Source organism: Phragmites australis, chromosome 11 (genome assembly GCF_958298935.1).
Source record: "Phragmites australis chromosome 11, lpPhrAust1.1, whole genome shotgun sequence".
In the NCBI taxonomy this organism is placed as follows: Eukaryota; Viridiplantae; Streptophyta; class Magnoliopsida; order Poales; family Poaceae; genus Phragmites; species Phragmites australis.
The window spans coordinates 17,305,375-17,325,066 of NC_084931.1; the positions used below are offsets into that span (position 1 = coordinate 17,305,375).

The window sequence follows — 19,692 nt, forward strand, 5'->3', positions numbered from 1 at the left end:
AGAAAATAAACCAAAATACCATCGGTGGTAAGTGTGAGTGTATTACAAGATAAGGGTATTTTAGGAATAAGCTAGGAAACTTAGTGGTCAATAAACCTAGGCTACAAATAGAGGGAGAAGGCTAGTTGAGCCCTAGGAACCAGCCACTTGAGCTCATTAGTCATTCATATGAGAGCTTTGTGTTAGGGTTTTAGAGGAGATGAATAGGATTGCTTAACCTATGTATTATGTGGGAGATTTGTAAGAAAAAAAACTTTATAATCCGTTAAAAATAGGGGTGACCTCTGTAAGCAATAAAATTTATGTTTACTCTTGTGTTTGTATTCACCTCCTTCTAATTTTCCTCTATTGGTTCCCTTTCAAGTTTGCAATTTTTTTCTCTTTTTTGTTGTGTTTTCGTTTTTGTTGTTGAGCTAAAAAAATTTCACCTTGAAAAGTTGTTCTTCTTGTTGCTAGAGACATAAAATTCACATACATATGTATACAAGTAGGTATTGAATTCTTTTGCCTTTAGATCATCAACTTAGAAAATTTCTTCTACTATCTTTTCTTTGCTTCAAAGGTTTTTTTTTCTCAAGTTGCTATCTTTTATGACAATGACCCGTGAGATGAGTTTCAATATAACATAGGATTCATATACATCCACAAGAGTTATGTGTTTTTTTTGGATATTTCCTTAGCAACTTGATTCTCTCTGGTTTTACTTCTGCTATTGGTTTTTAAGTACGTTGGATGATAAAAGGAGAAGATCATCCATTTTGAAAGAAATTGGTAATACAACTATTCACCCTTTGTAGTTGTCATTCTCGATTCTGTGAGAACAAGCATCCGATGATGGCATAAAAGGTCAGGTAAGCTCCCTGGGCTCGATGGCTGGTCGTTTCATAGAAAAACATCCAAGTCTAGCTAGCCGAAGGATGATCTAGGCACTAGATTTTCAAATGCCAACATGAGCGCACCCATAGTGAGAGCGGGTACAGTAACTTGTAGCCAAACATAGGGCCGGCCCTAAGGGGGTCGAGCGGGGCAGCCGCCCGGGCTCCAAATCGAGGGGCCCCTCCTCATATACATGTGTATAGTACGCATGCCTAATAGTCCGTACGATAATAGATAGAACTAAGTCTAAAGTAGCAGCTAGGCCTAGCAGTCTGCACGGTAGGACGCAAGTGGTCTGGTTCCTCTGGTCCATAAAAAATCAAGTGACCTGCTTGCCTAGCCTATTTGTTCGTTTGCCTGTTTCGTGTTTTCTTCTGTCCAGACAGTCCAGTTTACTACATTTTATCGGACCACAACTCTAAGGCGTCCTGCATGCCAGCAGCTTCAATTAAGAACATGTGTCAGCCATTGCCATATGAGTTTTCATCACTAGTTTTTCTCCTCTATAGTTTCTACTCCACCTTAAATGGATCCGACCCTTACTGAGATCGCACGTTTGAAATAAGAAAAGGTCCCCGCTTGCTCTGGCGATCAATGGGTCCAGTATTTGTACTATGGTGCTGGCACCTACGAGCAGATAGCTCCAAAGCTACTATGGCTGCATGCTACCTGCTGCATGTACCGATGAGTAACTAAAGCTATACGCAGCAAGTTATATATATGCACGTGAGTATCTCTATCTACCTAGCATGCATTAACCCAAGTATACGTACATGTACTCCGATCGCTTACAATTTTGTTCTTCCGAGTATTTACGATAATTTTGTTATAGTTTACCGTAACGGACGCATTTCAGGTTGCTCAAGCTTATCGTAAATGCTCATGGACTCTACTCAGAATATTATCTTTGTAATTGATATATAAATATTTCAATATTTACGTTCAATGGACCTCGTTTTTAGTTTCACCTCGGATCACTGAAATCTCAGGGTTGACCCTAGGCAAACACTATGCTAGTTTTACTGTTCAAAGGTATTGTATCATTAACTCTCACCAATCTATTTAAGATCCAACTGCTCACGACAGAGTAAAATCATCATGTGAAGTCAGGAGATATTATCTGAGCGCACCACACCCACTCACCACGTATGAAACAAAAGAGGTAAAAGAAGCACGAGACTAGAATTTCACAAGTTTTCCAAACCTGGTGATTTCACATGATATTTCTAGGATTTGTATTCCTAGCGGGCACGATTTTTTATGGACGAAATCTATATGGCATGATTTCGAGCTGGATTTGATATAAAAACTAGCCCGACATGAGCAAAAAAAACTAGGCAAAGTTGAGCCACCAACGAGGAATATATATATATATATATATATATATATATATATATAGGGCGCTGCTATTCTTAGCGCTGCGCGTTGAATAGCTATTTAGCGCCCCAGGATACCCCGCGCCCCGATCGTAGATTCGCTCGGGAAATCCGCTCGAAGCCGTAAAACTTTCGACCGCAGCCGTATATTTTGCTTCCGTAACCGTATGAAGAGCATATTTGGTCCGTTTCGATCAGGAAAACATTTTTTAGCCGTAAAACTTTCGATCGCAGCCGTAAATTTGCTTCTGCAACCGTATGAAGATGTCCTTTGGTCAGGGAACCGTATAACCATAAAATAATTTTTGTTGAGAACGAGTTGATTTCCAGATTTTTAATCGTACACAAAACAATCAGGGAACCGTATAACTTAGATTGACCAGTAGTAAAATATACATTAATGAACCATATATGAATCATACAGAGAGCCGTAAATCATATTGTTATGAAGCGTAAAATTTAATTTTATAGTAACGAGTGATCTTTCGTACACATAAACATATTCAAAGTATCCATGTAACCATAAATCAATTATGATTAAATCATTCGTGCTTTTATTTTTCGGAGTCATAGCCATTTAAAAGGGCTCCATTCAATTTAGATTGTGACCGTAACTATAATTAATTTAATACGGTACCCTGCTGTTGTTATTTACGGAGGGCGTTATGAGGGGGAAATAAAATGGGCGCCATTCACGGGATGACGGTTGGGCCAATGGGGGGAGGTTACATGAAAATAGAAAGGCCTCAGGAAAATCATATTGGCCAGTAGATTTCCAGATTTTTTGTAAATTGTCCTGTCGTGAATAAATAACGTATATACGGTTAAAACAAATGAGTAAATACGAATGGGTAAGGTTATGTGCCGCAAGGGGGACCGTGAAAGAATAAAATATATATGGTTATATTATCTAGTTCAGTACGGTTATGTGCGGGTTCGGCGTCAACATGACTGTCAAAGGTATGTTAGACGTATACGACCATATATAATATAAAATTACGGTTGGGAATCGATATAGTTAATTGCCACGTCGAATCGTTAAATAAGAAAGAAATATATGGTTGAAATATGAATGAAACACGGTTGCGTTTGTTTTGATCTGGTTGCTATATGGTTACGGTTATAAAGATTAAATAATTACGGTAAGGATATAATACATAAACGGTCGTAATAACATAAAATTTTATGGTCGTAATAATTGCTGGATTACGATTGCGGGTTGGTTGGCGGGGTTTCGTGAGTTTGGTCTGGGTCGGGGGGGGGGGGTGGGGGCGGGGCGCGGGGTGGTTCGGGGCTGGTCTGGGTTGGGGGGGGCGGTGCGACCGGTGCGTTGAATAGTTATTTTTAGCGCAGGGAGTAGAATAGAGAATATATATATATATATATATATATATATATATATATATATATATATATATATATCTATTATGTGCCTAGGTGCACGGTAGTTTACTGTTGTGTCACTCGCAGCTGCGATCTAAAAAATAGTATAGTTGCGACTCACAAGAAAGGTTAGTTAAATATATATGGTCGTAACTGGGTACCTTATGTAGTCGTAATTATTTTTTTTTTTGTCATATGATCGTAACTGGGTCACCTCTGCGCACATCTCCAGTTACGATTCAAAAAGCAGTATTGTTGCTATCGTAACTGACTTTTTTGTCATGTGATCGTAACTCAACTATCTGTGCTGTCGTAGCTGACTATTTTCTTAGTCATAAATGTGATCGCAACTGAGTCACCTCTGCGCACACCCCAGTTATGATCTAAAAAGCAGTATAGTTTATCGTAACTGATTTTTTTATCATGTGATCGTAACTCAACTATATGTGCTGTCGTAACTAACTATTTTCTTAGTCGTAACTGGGGGTGACGCAGCAGTAAACTAAATTGCTTCTCGTAATTATACACTTTTTTATCATATGATCGTAACTCATCTATATGTGTCATCGTAACTGATTAGTTTCTTAGTCATAACTGGGGTGGTGCGAAGGTGGCTGCAGCAACTGCTGAGGGTGGCGCAACGTAGTTCACTGTTGCGTCTAAACGCAGAATAGACTCACCGTGTGCGTGTGTGTATATATATATAGGAAAACTAGTCCATATTCCTGAGAGTACATACTACATAAATGAATTGGATATACTCATTTATCACTATGAGTATACTTATATACTCATTCTAAGATACTTCAACATGAACTACATGAAAAAATTGCAAAGAAGCCTGTCATTTTTAATAGATTTTGATAATACATTTATATTTATATATAAAATATAATATATTCAAAAATATCTGTATACCATCTTAAAAAAGTGTACATACCACTTTGATGATCTTATATACTCATATGTTCCATGCACATACCATTTATCACATAAGATATGTATGTAGGAGTACATATTCCCGAGAGTAACAAATATGCTTCATATAATATATATACATATATATATATATATGTATATATATATATACAGCGAGGTTATTCTGCGTACATCCCCCAATTACAACCCGAAACACTGTGAGTTACAACTTGTTAGAGCATCTCCATCTGAGCCCTCATCTTATCCCTCATCCTATTTTTTAAGAAAAAAACGCTCGAATGGCTCTCCAACCGATCCCTCATCAGCCTCCTCATCTTTCAAGGATCCCTATTTCACCTCCGTCGACCCTCAGATTTAGGAACCGCTGGTGACTCCCTATCCATCAACCGCCTCTCCTTCCCGCCGCTCCTTCCCGCCACGGATATTTCTGGCGACGACGCGAGATACGCTTGCCCCGCGCCGTCGGCTCCCTTGGCCACCCGCGCCGCCGGCCCCTCCGCCCTCATCTCCGCCCCTCCCAAGCCGCCCCAGCAGAAGCAGAAGCAGCAGGAGGAAGAGAAGAAGCAGGAGGAGGCGGCGCCGTTCGTGTTTCCGAAGCCCGTGCAGGTGGGCGAGGTCACACTCGAGCAACTCAACCCCAGCAGAAGCAGCAGGAGGAAGAGAAGGAGCCCGTACGTGTTTCTAGAGCCCGTGCAGGGATGGTACTCGAGCTTGCAGATCTGGTGGCCATGGGCTTCTCCAATGGCTGAATCTTACTTCGACGGCACATCTTTTTTGACGCTGTGCTCGATTTAGTTGGCCGGACCGCTGGAGGTTTCTTCCTCGTCAATCCCCTCAATCCTCTTCTGCACCAATCAACAATTTGGGCTTCCACGAGCTCTTGTTTCGCCGATCTGGTGCAGCAAGGTGAGAGCACAATCCCCCTTTTCTATTGTTTCTTTTTTTTCCTATCAACTTGTTTTCTATTGTTTCTTTTTTTCCTATCAACTTGTTTAATCAGCAATTTGGATTACACTCGATTCTGCATATCAAATGTGAATTAGTTATTTGATTTCATTTGCTGAGTAATGAGTATAGATTCAATGCTAAATCTCCCTAACCAGCATCTAAAATCTAAAAAATAGAGGTGTTTGCGTTCTACCAAGGACTATGGACTGATTTATATGTTGGCTTGTTCGGCTCTATATTTCACATAGAGATGAGGAAGCATGTGAAGGAGATCGTTTTCATGCATATAGTTGTAACTTTAAACATGTGATTTTGCTAACAAATATGACATGGCATGACTAGAACGACCAAACATATGCTTTAATGATTAAATAGCAGTATGAACATCTGCACAAAGTAGAAACACATGAAACATCTTATGTGAAACTCTTTACAATGCATTGAATTAGTCATAGAATTGTTTCTCAGGAAACTGAATTCTACTTTGTTTTTATAGCTATGATCTATGCTATGATTTTTCATATTGGAAACCAGATTACTACATCGATTCATTCTATGAACCTTTGTGGTCAGATTTTCCGACTTCATGGTAATCTACTTAGACCATTTGCATGTTTTGACCACCTGGGTAAGGTACTACAGTCTACAGATAATCCAAGGGAAGTTCAATGGCAGATTTTCTGCTTGTATCGCAGAATTAAAATATCAGCAGAGTTACCAGTTGATTTATTCGCAAAACTGTTTTTGTCTAGGAATTAGACAGCTTAGCAGGTGAACAAGAACAATGGCTGCTTTAATGATTATGCTCTAAACTTCAGTTCAAGGCTATAGTACATCATATATTTTCATCTGTAAATATCACACACTCACTTTAATGCATTGATTCATTGCATTCCAGGAAAAGGGGTAAACTTTTAAACTATGAGCTAGTTATTTCTAAAACATAGTTGAACTGAAGAATGTGCTAGGCACAAGTGGGCCGATCAGACAAACAGCCCATTACACTTATCTCTCTCTCTCTCTCAATTTCCTTACTTGTTCCAATCCGAGAGTTTCATATCGCGTGGTTTCCTTGATCTCCCTCGTTTTTCTTTATTTTGCAATGCTAGAAATTAGTTTCATGATTCAGTTTGTATTATGCAAGTGCAGGTTACAACAATGGATGGTTTTTTGGAATTGATGAGTGAACAAAACATTGAAGACAATGGACCGTATTGGGATGATAGTCAATTTGTAAGCCCACATGAGGAGCAACAACTGCCACATGTAGAAGCTGGTGCATCCCAAAAAGCCAAAAAGGCCAGATCAAAAAATTTCAGTGTAAAAGAAGACAACATGTTGGTGTCGGCATAGCTAGAAGTTAGTTTGGATGCTATACAAGGGAATGAACAATCCTGTGCTACGTATTGGCAAAGAATTACTGATTATTTTCACGAGCACAAGGACTTTGCATCTAATCGTAATTCTAATTCTCTCCAGCACTGTTGGTCTATCATACTAGAAGGTGTTAACCGGTTTTGTGGATGTTATGTCCAGATTCAAAACAGGAGGCAAAGCGGGGTGACAAAACAAGATAAGGTATAATGTTCTTTTCTTTATTTGATTGTCATTTCATATGTTGGTGCAAGTCTAATAAGGCGTATTTACATGTCTAGGTAATGCATGCATGTGAATTGTATAAGTCAAAAGACCCGAAGGGCAAATCGTTCGGATTGTTGCATTTTTGGAATATCTTGCAGCACGAGCAAAAGTGGAAGGATAGGTGCGTCCAGAAAAAACAAAAGACATCCAGCACTGGAAGTCCGTCGTCCACTCCTGGGACCAACGAGAGTCATCTAGAGGATGATGGAGATGGTCATACTTCAGAGCCCGTGGTTAGGCCAGGAGGTAGGAAGGCGGAGAAAGAGCGACAACGGCGAGGTAAAAATCATGTCTCTCCTGGAGATAATCTCTACATGGAAGCGTTGGAAAACATGTGGGCTAAGAAGAAAGAGGCAGAAGCCCTGAAAGAGGTTGCAAAAAAAAAGAGCGCTATGATGAGAGACTTGCACTTGAGAAGAAAAAGATTGAACTGAAGGAACAAGATATTGCGTTAAGGAGAAGGATTGAAGATGATAAGGTGATGAATATGGATCTTAGTGGTATGAGTGAGCGACAACGACAATACTATACGAGTTTGCAGGATGAGATCATCGCTCGGCGGTTTGGCACAGGCTCGGGTTGAGCTACTTCATATATGGAACTTTAAGTATTGTGTTTGCATTCTAAGTATGTTGTATGAACTTTTAGAGTGTTGTACAAACTCTATGTTAGCTGTATGGACTATTTATGTTAGTTGTATGAGCGATGTTGTTGTGTGATGAAAGAACTACATACATTGTCATACGTTATTACAACTGCATACATACTTAAAAACATTACATGATAGGTCCTAACTACATTATTACAAGTGCATACATAATTAAAAACAGAACATGATAGGTACTGACTTTATTGGTACAACTACATACACTACACCCCTCCATATTTTTCCCACAGGTGCTCGACTAGATCATCGCGAAGCTGTGAGTGAGTTTCCCTGTTAGTAATGGCTTGATGAGTTTGAAGAAATGCTTGCAGTTCAGCCGAAGGATGATGAGAAACTATTGCAACTTCTCCCATCCCATCGAAATGGTGGTCACCTTCTGCATCTCGCTCATCTTCAATGATCATATTATGCATGATGATACAAGCTGTCATGATTTGTCCTAGTGTGTCTTGATCCCAAAATCGTGCTGGTCCACGAACAATGGCAAAACGAGCTTGCAGAACTCCAAATGCTTGTTCCACCTCCTTCCTCACCGCTGCTTGTGCTTTCATAAACTATTTCCTCTTATTCCCTTGTGGAGATGGTATTGGCTTAACAAATGTGGCCCATTGAGGATATATGCCATCTGCAAGGTAAAATCCCATTGTATAATTATGACCATTGATGGTGTAGTTCACTTCTGGAGCGTGCCCTTTAGCTAGCTTTGCAAATAGATGACAACGGTGAAGAACATTAATATCATTGTGCGACCCTGGTAAACCAAAGAAGGCATGCCAAATCCAAAGATCATGTGAAGCAACGGTTTCTAGAATAATGGTGGGCTCATGCACATGGCCGGTAAACTGACCTTGCCATGCTGTAGGGCAATTCTTCCACTTCCAATGCATGCAATCTATGCTCCCAAGCATACCGGGAAAACCCTTTTGCTCTCCAATTGCAAATAATCTAGCTGTATCATTATTATTTGGGGATCTCAGGTACTCATCACCAAAGACTTCAACAATAGCTTTCACAAACCTTTTAAGACTCTCTATAGCAGTACTTTCTCCAATCCGAATATAATCATCAGTAGCATCTGCTGCTACTCCATAAGTTAGCATCCTAAATGCTGCGGTTATCTTCTGCAAAGGAGATAACCCAAGACGTCCGTTTCTATCTCTTTTCTGCACAAAATAATCATCATGTTATTCTACAGCTTGCAGTATGCGAAGAAATAGAGAACGAGCCATTCTAAACCTGAAGAAAGTAATAAGAATCAACCGAACCCAAGATGATGAACAAAAATGACGAACAAACAAAAACAAACCATTTACAAACCTGCGACGAAAGAAAGTTGGACCGTAGGTAGGAGCATCTGAAAAGTAGTCTTCGTATAGCCTCCAATACCCGGCTTCTCTGTTGCGGTTGATATACTGACGTCTAGGCACGGAACCGCCAGGTCGTGCAGCATTCATAAGCACATATTGAGTGTGTGCTTGGTGTAGTGTAGCAAGAATGAGTTCGTTGTCATCATCCTCCTCCGACGACGATGAATCTAAGAGAAAACGATGACTCATTTCGACCAAAGAAGGAACTACAAGGGAATGAGACTTGGTGAATGGCAACAGGAGACTGGCCGGGTATATGTAGAGTTGAAAGAAGTAGCCGTTAAAAAAAGTAGCCGTTAGAAAAATATAGTCGTTGGACAAAAGAGTAGCCGTTGGGAAAAAATAGCCGTTAGAATTAATTTGGTAGTTACAGGATAGTAGTAAAATATGGGTGTGTAAAATATATGGGGTCAAATTTAGGGGACCGGTTGGAGCGCAGAGAGAAATAGGGGGTCAGTCTAGATAGGGAGAACCTCTATATGAAGATATAGGGGGTCAAATATAGGGGATCGGATGGAGATGCTCTTAGGTAGAATAGTTACAACTTCACGTCCAGAAATGCATAATTGCAACACGAGAAGCTAACACTGTGAGTTATAACTTGTTATTCGCAATGCGCATATCCCCCAGTTACAACCCGAAACACTATGAGTTACAACTTGTTAGGTAGACCAATTACAACTTTACGTCCACAAATGCATAATTGCAACACGAGAAGCTAACACTGTGAGTTATAACTTGTTATTCGCACTGTGCACATCCCCCAGTTACAACTCGAAACACTGCGAGTTACAACTTATTAGGTAGATCAGTTACAACTTCACGTCCATAAATGCATAATTGCAACACGGGAAGCTAACACTGTGAGTTACAACTTGTTATTCGCACTGGGCATCCTCCAGTTACAACCTGAAACACTGTGAGTTATAACCTGAAATACTGTGAGTTACAACTTGTAGGGTGTGCACAGACATGAACTACAGTGAGCATACCTGCAAAATATACAGACAGTATACCGTATATATATATATATGAGTATATTAATGAATATATGTAACAACTCAATCTCCATCATATCAAATTGGCTCATGATGTCACAGGTTAGAATATTATTGTCCACTTATGCACCTTCTCATTTGACCCTGTCAAATTAGGCATAAGTCCTGACCAAGTGGGTTGGAGAAAATTTCAACTCTCACTTAGGCACTCAGATAGTCAGATTAGATCTAAAATAAGAGATTGAGTTTGCACATATGTTTACTAATATGCTCTTGTGTATTTGATATTTCGTCATAGACAAATACCTCAATATGAGTCATATATACACTAATATAAAGAACACCAGCAATGTTCTTCCCAAAATCCATAGTTTTGAGGAACAAAACACTTTTATGTGACATCCTACGCGAGAAAAATGACATATCGACGTCCTCGTATCCTTTTGCTATCAAGAACACGCACTGGGCACCTAATTACTGGTATGAAGCCCACTTTTCATAGGGTATTATAAAAAGAGTAAAATGCACTGGTGGCCCATAAACTTGTCGCGCTGTGTCAGATAGGTCCACGACCTTTTTTTTAGTTCTGGGCCGTTAAACTTGTTAAGTGGTTCATTGCAGGTCCAAACCCCATCACCAAGCTCTGGGAGCCGACATGGCCATGCCAACATGGTGGACATTTTGCGCATGAGCCCTTCAATTTTTCACACATCTGCACAACCAGCCTATAACCTAATCCCCACTCACTCTCTCTCTCGCTCTCACTCTCGCTCACACACGCTTGGTAGGCGTAGAGGCAGACGGACTTGGAGGTGTTGATCGGCGGCGGTCGGTGTTGATCGGGACCGACTGACGACAAAGAAGGCATGATCTTCCTTAGCTGAGTCTGGATTGAGGCGACAATTGCGGTGAGGTGGAGAGGATGGTGGCCACCAGGTGGCAAAAAGGGAAACCGCCGCCCATGTATGGTAAGTAATTCGAAGACCAAATCTGTTAAATTCATCGTTCTAGGATGTAGAAGTTCTTGGCGGTCGAAAGGTTCAACTTTTGCACCTAGGTTTAGGGTTTTGGTGAAATTTATGCTAGGAAATTGATATGGAGGTTTCGGTCTTATATTGTTGCGGCTTTGGTCTTGTAGGTCCTGGGAATGATGTGTTTTCTGTTGAGTTGCATCATGACGGGTTCTTTGTTGGTCAAGGTGGGAACCGGGCTTACATAGATGAGAAAGTGGACTGGTTCGATCACTGTGAGACAGATAGTTTATCACCATTGTGGATAGATGTTTTTGTTGCTGAACTTGGGTACGAGAAGAGTCAAAGTTTGAAGACATATTGGTTGCTTCCAGGGAAGACTCTTGCAGATGGTCTGAGGGTAATTGTCAATGATGCAGATACACTTGTTATGGCATCTGTCGTGGAAAAGGTCAAGAATTTTGTTATATATTTGGATCATGATGACAATATTGTAGGCCTGAATTGAGAGGACATTGTAGCAAACCCAATTGCTACATTGCCTAAGGTTTTCAGCCCTAAAAAGGTAATCATTGTTGAGGAGAAGGTTGGTGAGAAGCTTCCTGTTTTCTATGACAATATCAAGTCAAGAAGAGTTGAACAAGGAGCTGAGGCAAAGGCTGATAGTGCAAGTGAAGACAGTGATAGTGACAGTGACCCTGATTTTGTTGACAGTGACTATGAGTTAGAGCAAGATGATGATGATCTATTTGTGGACAATGTGGATCAAGTTTTTAAAGTGAACAAGGATGGAAAGGAGCTATCTACTGATAAGGAAGTGAACAAGGATGGAGAGGAGGTATCTACTGATGAGGAAGGCATTGAATTGCCAAACTCTGATGCAGAAGGTGAACCTAGATTCAAGTTCAAAACATTTAGAGCAGAGGACATGAACAATCCTATCTTCAAGGTTGGAATGATATTTTCTTCAGTTGAGCTTCTTAGGAAGGCAATCACTGAATATAGCCTGAAGCATAGGGTGAATATCAAGATACCAAGGAATGAGAAGAAAAGGCTAGGGGCACATTGTGAACAAGGTTGTCCATGGAACCTATATGCTTCACATGATAGGAGGTGCAATGGTTTGATGGTGAAGACATATAGGGGTGACCACAACTGCCAGAAGAAATGGGTTTTGAAGAGATGCACATCCACTTGGCTAGCTGAGAAGTACTTGGAGACCTTCAGAGCAGATGATAAGATGTCCCTTACAAACTTTGCTAGGACAGTTCAAAAAGAATGGAATCTGACACCATTGAGGAGCAAGCTTGCTAGAGCTAGAAGGCTGGCAATGAAACAGATACATGGGGATGAGGTTGAGCAGTACAACAAGTTGTGGGACTGTGGGCAAGAGGTAAGGAGGTGCAATCCTGGCAGCACATTCTTCCTAAACCTGATTGGTCCAAGATTCCATACTTTGTATATGTCATTAGATGCATGCAAAGGGGGTTTTATATCTGGTTGCAGACCACTTATATGCTTAGATGGTTGCCACATAAAGACAAAGTTTGGTGGACAGCTGTTGACTGCAGTTGGGATTGATCCCAATGATTGTATCTACCCAATTGCAATAGGTGTTGATGAGGTTGAGTGCTTGAGTTCATGGAAATGGTTTCTTCAGACATTGAAAGAAGATATTCACATTGATAACACTTATCCATGGACTATCATGACTGACAAACAGAAGGTAATATAGTCTTCACTTCTATCCTTTTTTTATTGCAGCAGTGCATATCTACACTACTAATTAATTCCCTTGTCTGCCTTGGTAGGGTCTAATTCCAGCAGTGCAGCAAATCTTCCCTGATTCTGAACATAGATTCTATGTGAGGCATCTGTACTCAAACTTTCAGCAATAGTTCAAAGGTGAGAACTTGAAGAATCAACTCTGGGCTTGTGCAAGGTCTAGCTCAATTGTGGAGTGGAATAGGAACATGGACCAAATGAGGGCTCTAAACCAGGAAGCATATGAGTGGTTAAGGGAAATGGCTCCAAATACATGGGTAAGAGCTTTTTTCAGCACATTTCCTAAGTGTGACATCCTGTTAAACAACAGTTGTGAAGTCTTTAATAGCTACATCTTAGAAGCAAGAGAGATGCCTATGTTAAGCATGTTGGAAAGGATCAAGGCGCAGCTTATGACCAGACATTTCAATAAGGAGAAGGAGGTAGGTGAGGTTTGGAATGGCTTTATCTGTCCAAAGATTAGGAAGAAAGTGCAGAAGAATGCAGAGCTGGCAAACACTTGTTATGCACTGCCTGCTGGCAAAGGAATATTTCAGGTGCAGGAGAGGAACTTTCAGTACATTGTGGACATTATAAGCAATACTTGTGACTGCAGAAGGTGGGATCTTACTGGTATCCCTTGCAACCATGCCATTGCATGCTTAAGACATGAAAGGATAAGTGCAGAGTTAGTGATCTCTCAATGCTACTCCACAGCAACATACCTCAAAGTATATGGACATAACATCTGGCCATGCAGAGATCAGAGTACTTGGGAAAAGGTTAATGGGCCACAAGTGCTTCTCCAGCATATGACAAGAAGGTTGGTAGGCCACCCAAATCTAGAAGGAAGCTACCATATGAGAAAGAGGGAAAAAAATAGACCCACACTGTCAAGGCATGGGATAATTATGACCTACAAATATTATGGAGTCAGTGGCCACAACACTAAGGGCTGTGAGTTGAAGAAAGCTGGTATGATGCCAAAGTTACAGCCACAGAGGAGAGCTACACATTCTAGTTCAGAAGTTCAAGATGATGAGGAACCTGTCATCACCCAGGTAGCAAACTTACTTTTTTTGTGTTTGTTCAATGCTTAGTACCAACCAATAATGTTGTTATAGGAGCCAATAATGTCTCAGCGTACAACAAGTCAACTACTGTCTCAACCACTAAGAAACAGCATGCTGTCTGAGATGCAAGGATAGGTAATACAACTACTGCATGAATACGCCCAATTCACACTTATGCACAATTGTAACTGTTTGAACGCATGGATCGTGCAGGCATCACAGAGTAGTAGAATGGAGATGGTGCCTCAACCTTTGCCAGATTCTATTTTCATCATGACTAATCAACCATCAGCAAGACCTGTGCCACCTACAACTGCATCAAGGGAGGGGAAAGCCAGGATTGCCAACTGCAAGGCTGGAGCTGCACCACCTAAGAAGACTGCAACTGTCAAGAATAAGAAATAAGCTACTTCTGAATCTGGGTAGTCAACATTTTGTGCAGTGCTTTTGCTCTTTTGTGCAGTGCTTTTGCTCTTTTGGTACCAACAAACATCTTTGACTGCTTGATATGTAATTGGCTATGTCAGTTAGCAAAGTTATAGTTTAGTTAAGTTAAAGTAAGTCAAGATGACCAGATGGCTGCTTCTAAATCTGGGTGGTCAATATTTTGTACAATGCTTTTGCTCTTTTGGTAGAAACAAAGTTCTCTGCCAGCTTGATATGTAATAGGCTATGTTAGTTAGCTAAGTTATAGTTAAGTTACAGTAGGTCAAGTGCTCCAGATGGATGACCTGAATATGTATGATATACTCTATGCATATCAGTAAAATTGCCACCTTTTGGGACATTATTCAAACTTTATCATATGTTTACCATGTGTTGTTCATTCCATATCAATTGGAACACATGATTGCAGGAAACTTTGATTGCATTTCAGTTCAAAACACCAGATACATACATTCAGTTCAAAACTACAGATACATGCATTTCAAAACACTTAACCAACAACTACTATTGCCATTGCTACTTCAGTTCTTTACCTGAAGGCAAACCAACAACACCAAACTAAATAGCAACAGCACACACACAACTACAATTGCCCTCAGAAACCATGTAATTTCCTTTCCTAAGCCTAACAGTTCCATTGCTATAGCTATCAAAGCTGACAGTTCTTCATTTCTTTCCCTTTCTTCTTTTGCAATAAAATTGAAACGCTTCCTCTGATCAACAAGTTTTGGCCCACAAAATGGCTTTGTCATCGATGCCTATCGACAACCACCACAAGCATTTGCAGTACCATCAGCATCACCATCAAGCTCCCCAATCACCTTCAGGTACTTAAAGTAGTCGTCTTCCCAGAGCCAAAAATCACAACCCGACACATCCCTCTATAGAAAAACGCAAGGCAACTCAAATCCAACAACACATGGTGCTCAAAACCAACTTCAATTCGATGGCATACGAACTAACCTTGTGATTTGGGCAAGTGTAGAAGATTCAACCCCGATTCAAATCGGTGTCCGCCACCAGCTCCACCACCTTCCTCCAACCGCATGAAGGACAAAAGGTAGTGGGGAGATTTGCCTTGCCCCTGCGCCTAACGGACGAACTCGATTCCACTGCCATAGCGTCAATCTTAACTGGGACAAAGGCGATGGCGGCGGTATGGCAGGAGGCGACGGGTGAGAGGGTGAGTGAGAGAGTGAGAGTGAGAGAGAGTGAGTGGGGATCAGATATAGGCCGGTTGTGCAGATGTGTGAAAAATCGAAGGGCTCATGCGCAAAATGTCCACCACGTTGGCATGTCCACGTTGGCTCCTAGAGTCTAGCGATAGGGTTTGGATCTGCAATGAACCACTTAACAAGTTTAACGGTTCAGAACTGAAAAAAAAGATTGTGAATCTATCTGACACTGCGTGACAAGTTTATGCACCGCCAATGCATTTTATTTTTATAGAAACTGAACTAAATACACTAGACTTGCAACTGAATCTCGAAAATTTCAGCCAGGGATTCTGGAAAGACTCAACCATATTTGAAGTCTGAGCGTTCAAAAACCTTTGTTACACTTTACCTAAACTGTGATTTGTTGGCGTTGCTTTAGATGGATCCCCTTAGTTACTCATGTTTAGTGAAAACAAGAAAAAGGCACATGGAAATGGAGGAAGCAGTAATGTAATGCCACCCGCTCACGAAAAGCCTCTGGTCATACTTTTGGTCGTCCGCTCTTAAAACCGGCGGGGCGGGAGAGCGCGCCATCAGCCAGCTCCTCTCCTCCTGCCCCCTCCCTCCCTCCATCTCTCCTCCCCCACTGCCTTCCGCAAACACCTTGTCACCTTCCCCTTCCAAAAGCAGGAGTAAGGAGAGCACACGCCACCGCCATGTCCCCTACCACCACCCCGTCCCCCGCGCCACCCAAGGGCGCCAAGCGCAGCCTCATGTCCTCGCTCATGGAAGCCACCGCGCTGCTCCGGACCTCCTCCTTCAAGGAGGACTCCTACGTCGCCGCCGCACTGCCGTCCTCCGAGCTCCGCGCGCTCGCCGACCTCAAGGCGCTGCTCGCCACCCACCCGGACCCCATCTCCATCTGGGGCGTCCCCCTCAACGCCCCTTCCTCCCCTCCCACCGCCGCGACCGACGGCGCCGCGGCGGTCCCGGACGAGCGCGCGGACGTGGTGCTCCTCAAGTTCCTCCGCGCGCGCGACTTCCGCGTCCGCGACGCACACGCCATGCTGCTCCGCTGCGCCGCCTGGCGGGCCGAGTTCGGCGCCGACGCGGTGCTCGACGAGGACCTGGGCTTCAAGGACCTCGAGGGCGTCGTCGCCTACATGCACGGCTGGGACCGCGAGGGCCACCCCGTCTGCTACAACGCCTACGGGGTCTTCAAAGACAGGGACATGTACGACCGGGCCTTCGGAGACGGCGACCGCCTCGCGCGCTTCCTCCGCTGGCGCGTCCAGGTCATGGAGCGCGGCGTGCGAGCGCTCAGCCTCAGGCCCGGGGGCGTCAACGCCATCATACAGGTCACCGACCTCAAGGACATGCCCAAGCGCGAGCTCCGCGCCGCCTCCAATCAGATCCTCTCGCTCTTCCAGGACAACTACCCAGAGATGGTCGCGCGCAAGGTACTGCTCGTTCTTGACCTGTGTCTCTGCCTCGCCGCGCATTTCGTCGAGCCCTCCCTTCTTTTCGCATTCTTGCGCTAATCAAATGCCCCACTTATCCGCCATTTCGAAGGTGTTCATCAACGTGCCGTGGTACTTCTCGGTTCTCTTCTCCATGATCTCGCCGTTCCTCACGGAGCGCACCAAGAGCAAGTTCGTCATCGCGCGCGAGGGCAACGTCGCCGAGACGCTCTACAAGTAAGCAAGATTTGAGATTCTATTCCTTCTTCCCGCGCGCCCCTAGTACACATGTGTAAGCTCTGGCAATTGATGCCAGGTTCATCCGGCCGGAGCTGGTGCCGGTGCAGTACGGCGGCCTCAGCCGCGCTGGCGACCTCGAGAACGGACCGCCAAAGCCGGCGTCCGAGTTCACCATCAAGGGCGGCGAGAAGGTGTTCCTAGAGATCGACGGCATCGAGGTATATGCCAATTTCGCCCCCTCCCTGCACTGCACTCGTTTCTTGCATTGGGAACTCAAACGTCCCAAGCTGTTTCATATTTGCATTTGCATATTTTAAATCTACATACCTAGCTACAAATTCAGATTACGATGGGCGCAAAGAAAAAAACATTTTTAAACTAGTGGTAGTATTCTCAGACTACTAACTTGGCCTATCCATCACTTTCATCTGCCTGTCTCCGGGATGCCAATTTGGGGCTAAACATTTGCATCACCACCTGCATGCTTTGTGAGTGAGCTTGTGCGCTCGAGATCAGAAAGCACACAAGCATGTTGAGCCTCGTTTCTTGCTTACGCTGTGTCCTAGGTTGGTTCCAGCTCTTTCTGCCGCCCCTTTTTTAGTTTTTTTTAAATAAATCTTTTCACCCTTCAAGAGGTGTAGACACACAGTACTAGAGTGTCTGTGGATGAGATGGTACTGCAGAATTGGGAGATGGCAGTGATACAGGTGCATGTGAGGCAGTGAGGACTGAGGAGTCCTTTTGGATTTTGAAATTTGTACTGTGGGAACTGGCCATCAACGCGTCGCTGGGCACGCTGCAAAAGCAGAGGACTTTGAGCTGTGTGTTCTTGCACTGCAATGCTTTTTCACCAGTAAACACTGCGTGAAGCAGACCGCTGCCTCTGCAGCCGCTGTATCATGTCCCTGCGAAACTGACATGAGTCATGGGACGCTGCCCACATGAGACTAGGGGGTTTGCCATTGCTCACGCGCAACCACCTGCATACCATTGCTAGCTCAGCCCTCTCATGTGAACAAGAAAGGGTGATTTCCATGTGAATTTCTTCGTCTCGCTGAGGTTTGAATGCTGCAACGCCTGCAGCCCAGCACCGCACCTCGTATGCGATGCGGAAATGATGTGAGAATTTCGTCAGGGTAAAAGTGGATTGATTGCTACAGTAGGTAGCACAGTGCACACGTCTTTTTGTAGCTTTACTTTAGTTTACAGTTCACGCCACGGTGCGAGTTTCCACGCGCTGTCACCCTCCTCTGTCCTTGGCTCATCAGGGATGCATGCTGAGCCAAGTTAAAAAAATGGTCTATTCGACTTAGCACGAAGGCTCTCACTGTTTTTTACAACCCCTTCTACTGAGCACGTAGCAGGGTAAATAAAGCCTTCAGTAAGCTTTGTATCTCGAAGCTTGACTTGCCTAATTGAGGTGTAAACTGCCTGCTGAAAGTGTTGTTAATCTTGCTGTTGCTGTCAATGCCTACCACTGTAAAAGTTGAGCACTGTATTGGATTCTCGTTCTGGTAGTCCAGGCCAATGTTCATGTGAATCCTGCACATGGTAGGGGCCGTTGTTGAGAAACTAGCACTGCCATTAGCTTCATGCCAAGATCAGCTCCAACTCAAGTGTCTAGTATAAACACGAGAAATAAACAAAATGTATTCTTTGGTGTTATCTAATTAGGGGAGATTTAATATTAGCTCAGGGGCCATGAATCAGACGTGCACATGATTGATTATGCGAACATTATGCTACTACTCGGTGTTATCTTGGTGAAGCTTGGCTAAACCATTGGCTTGTGCAATTCCAGGCAGCTGCGACAATAACGTGGGACCTGGTCGTCGGTGGCTGGGACCTCGAGTACGGCGCGGAGTACGTCCCGGCGGCGGAGGACAGCTACACGCTGTGCGTGGAGAAGACGAGGATGGTCCCGGCCACCGCCGACGAGCCCGTCCACAACGCATTCACGGCGAGGGAGGCCGGCAAGATGGTGCTGTCCATCGACAACTCCGGCTCCCGGAAGCGGAAGGTCGCCGCGTACCGGTACTTCGTGCGCAAGCCGTCAGTGCAGTGACATACAGTCCGCGGCGGCCGGCGGCTTGCCGGCCGGCGGTGGCGGCAGGAGTTCTTTATGGAACGGACGGCGAACTGCTTGCTTGGTCTTGTTGTGGCCACGGAGGGGAGAGGCTAATTTAGGTCTATTTAATTATTAGTGCTATAATTATATGCATGTATTATGCCATATGTAGAATATAATGTAAGAGCTGTTGGACGTTTGTCATCATCATCATCTCTATAAAGCTATTGAGTTGAGTTTTTTGGGGTAATTTTCCCTGTTTTACGTTCGCAGAATGATTTCGATTCCTACCGGTGTTGCAACGTATTGATTGTTTC

General features: G+C 43.3%; 2 protein-coding genes across 2 annotated transcripts; one reads left to right on the plus strand and one right to left on the minus strand.

Moving 5' to 3' along the window:
- Positions 1 to 8,384: 8,384 nt before the first annotated feature.
- On the minus strand, positions 8,385 to 9,051 carry LOC133884025 (uncharacterized). The gene has a single exon (XM_062323431.1). The coding sequence runs from the start codon at positions 8,928 to 8,930 to the stop codon at positions 8,385 to 8,387; it is 546 nt and encodes a 181-aa protein (XP_062179415.1). The 5' UTR covers positions 8,931 to 9,051.
- Positions 9,052 to 16,170: 7,119 nt separating this feature from the next.
- LOC133884209 (patellin-6-like) lies at positions 16,171 to 19,617 on the plus strand. Its single transcript, XM_062323556.1, has 4 exons — positions 16,171 to 17,067; positions 17,180 to 17,304; positions 17,384 to 17,525; positions 19,109 to 19,617. Exons 1-4 carry the CDS (start codon positions 16,324 to 16,326, stop codon positions 19,370 to 19,372), a joined length of 1,275 nt encoding a protein of 424 aa, XP_062179540.1. The 5' UTR covers positions 16,171 to 16,323; the 3' UTR covers positions 19,373 to 19,617.
- The last annotated feature ends 75 nt before the right edge of the window (positions 19,618 to 19,692 follow it).

Excerpts from the sequence above, each read along its gene's own strand:
- LOC133884209 (XM_062323556.1), top strand. The coding sequence starts at position 16,324 with ATGTCCCCTACCACCACCCCGTCCCCCGCGCCACCCAAGGGCGCCAAG. Across the intron at positions 17,068-17,179 it reads CAGAGATGGTCGCGCGCAAG|GTGTTCATCAACGTGCCGTG; the intron begins GTACTGCTCGTT and ends GCCATTTCGAAG. Across the intron at positions 17,526-19,108 it reads TAGAGATCGACGGCATCGAG|GCAGCTGCGACAATAACGTG; the intron begins GTATATGCCAAT and ends GTGCAATTCCAG.
- LOC133884025 (XM_062323431.1), bottom strand. The coding sequence starts at position 8,930 with ATGCTAACTTATGGAGTAGCAGCAGATGCTACTGATGATTATATTCGG.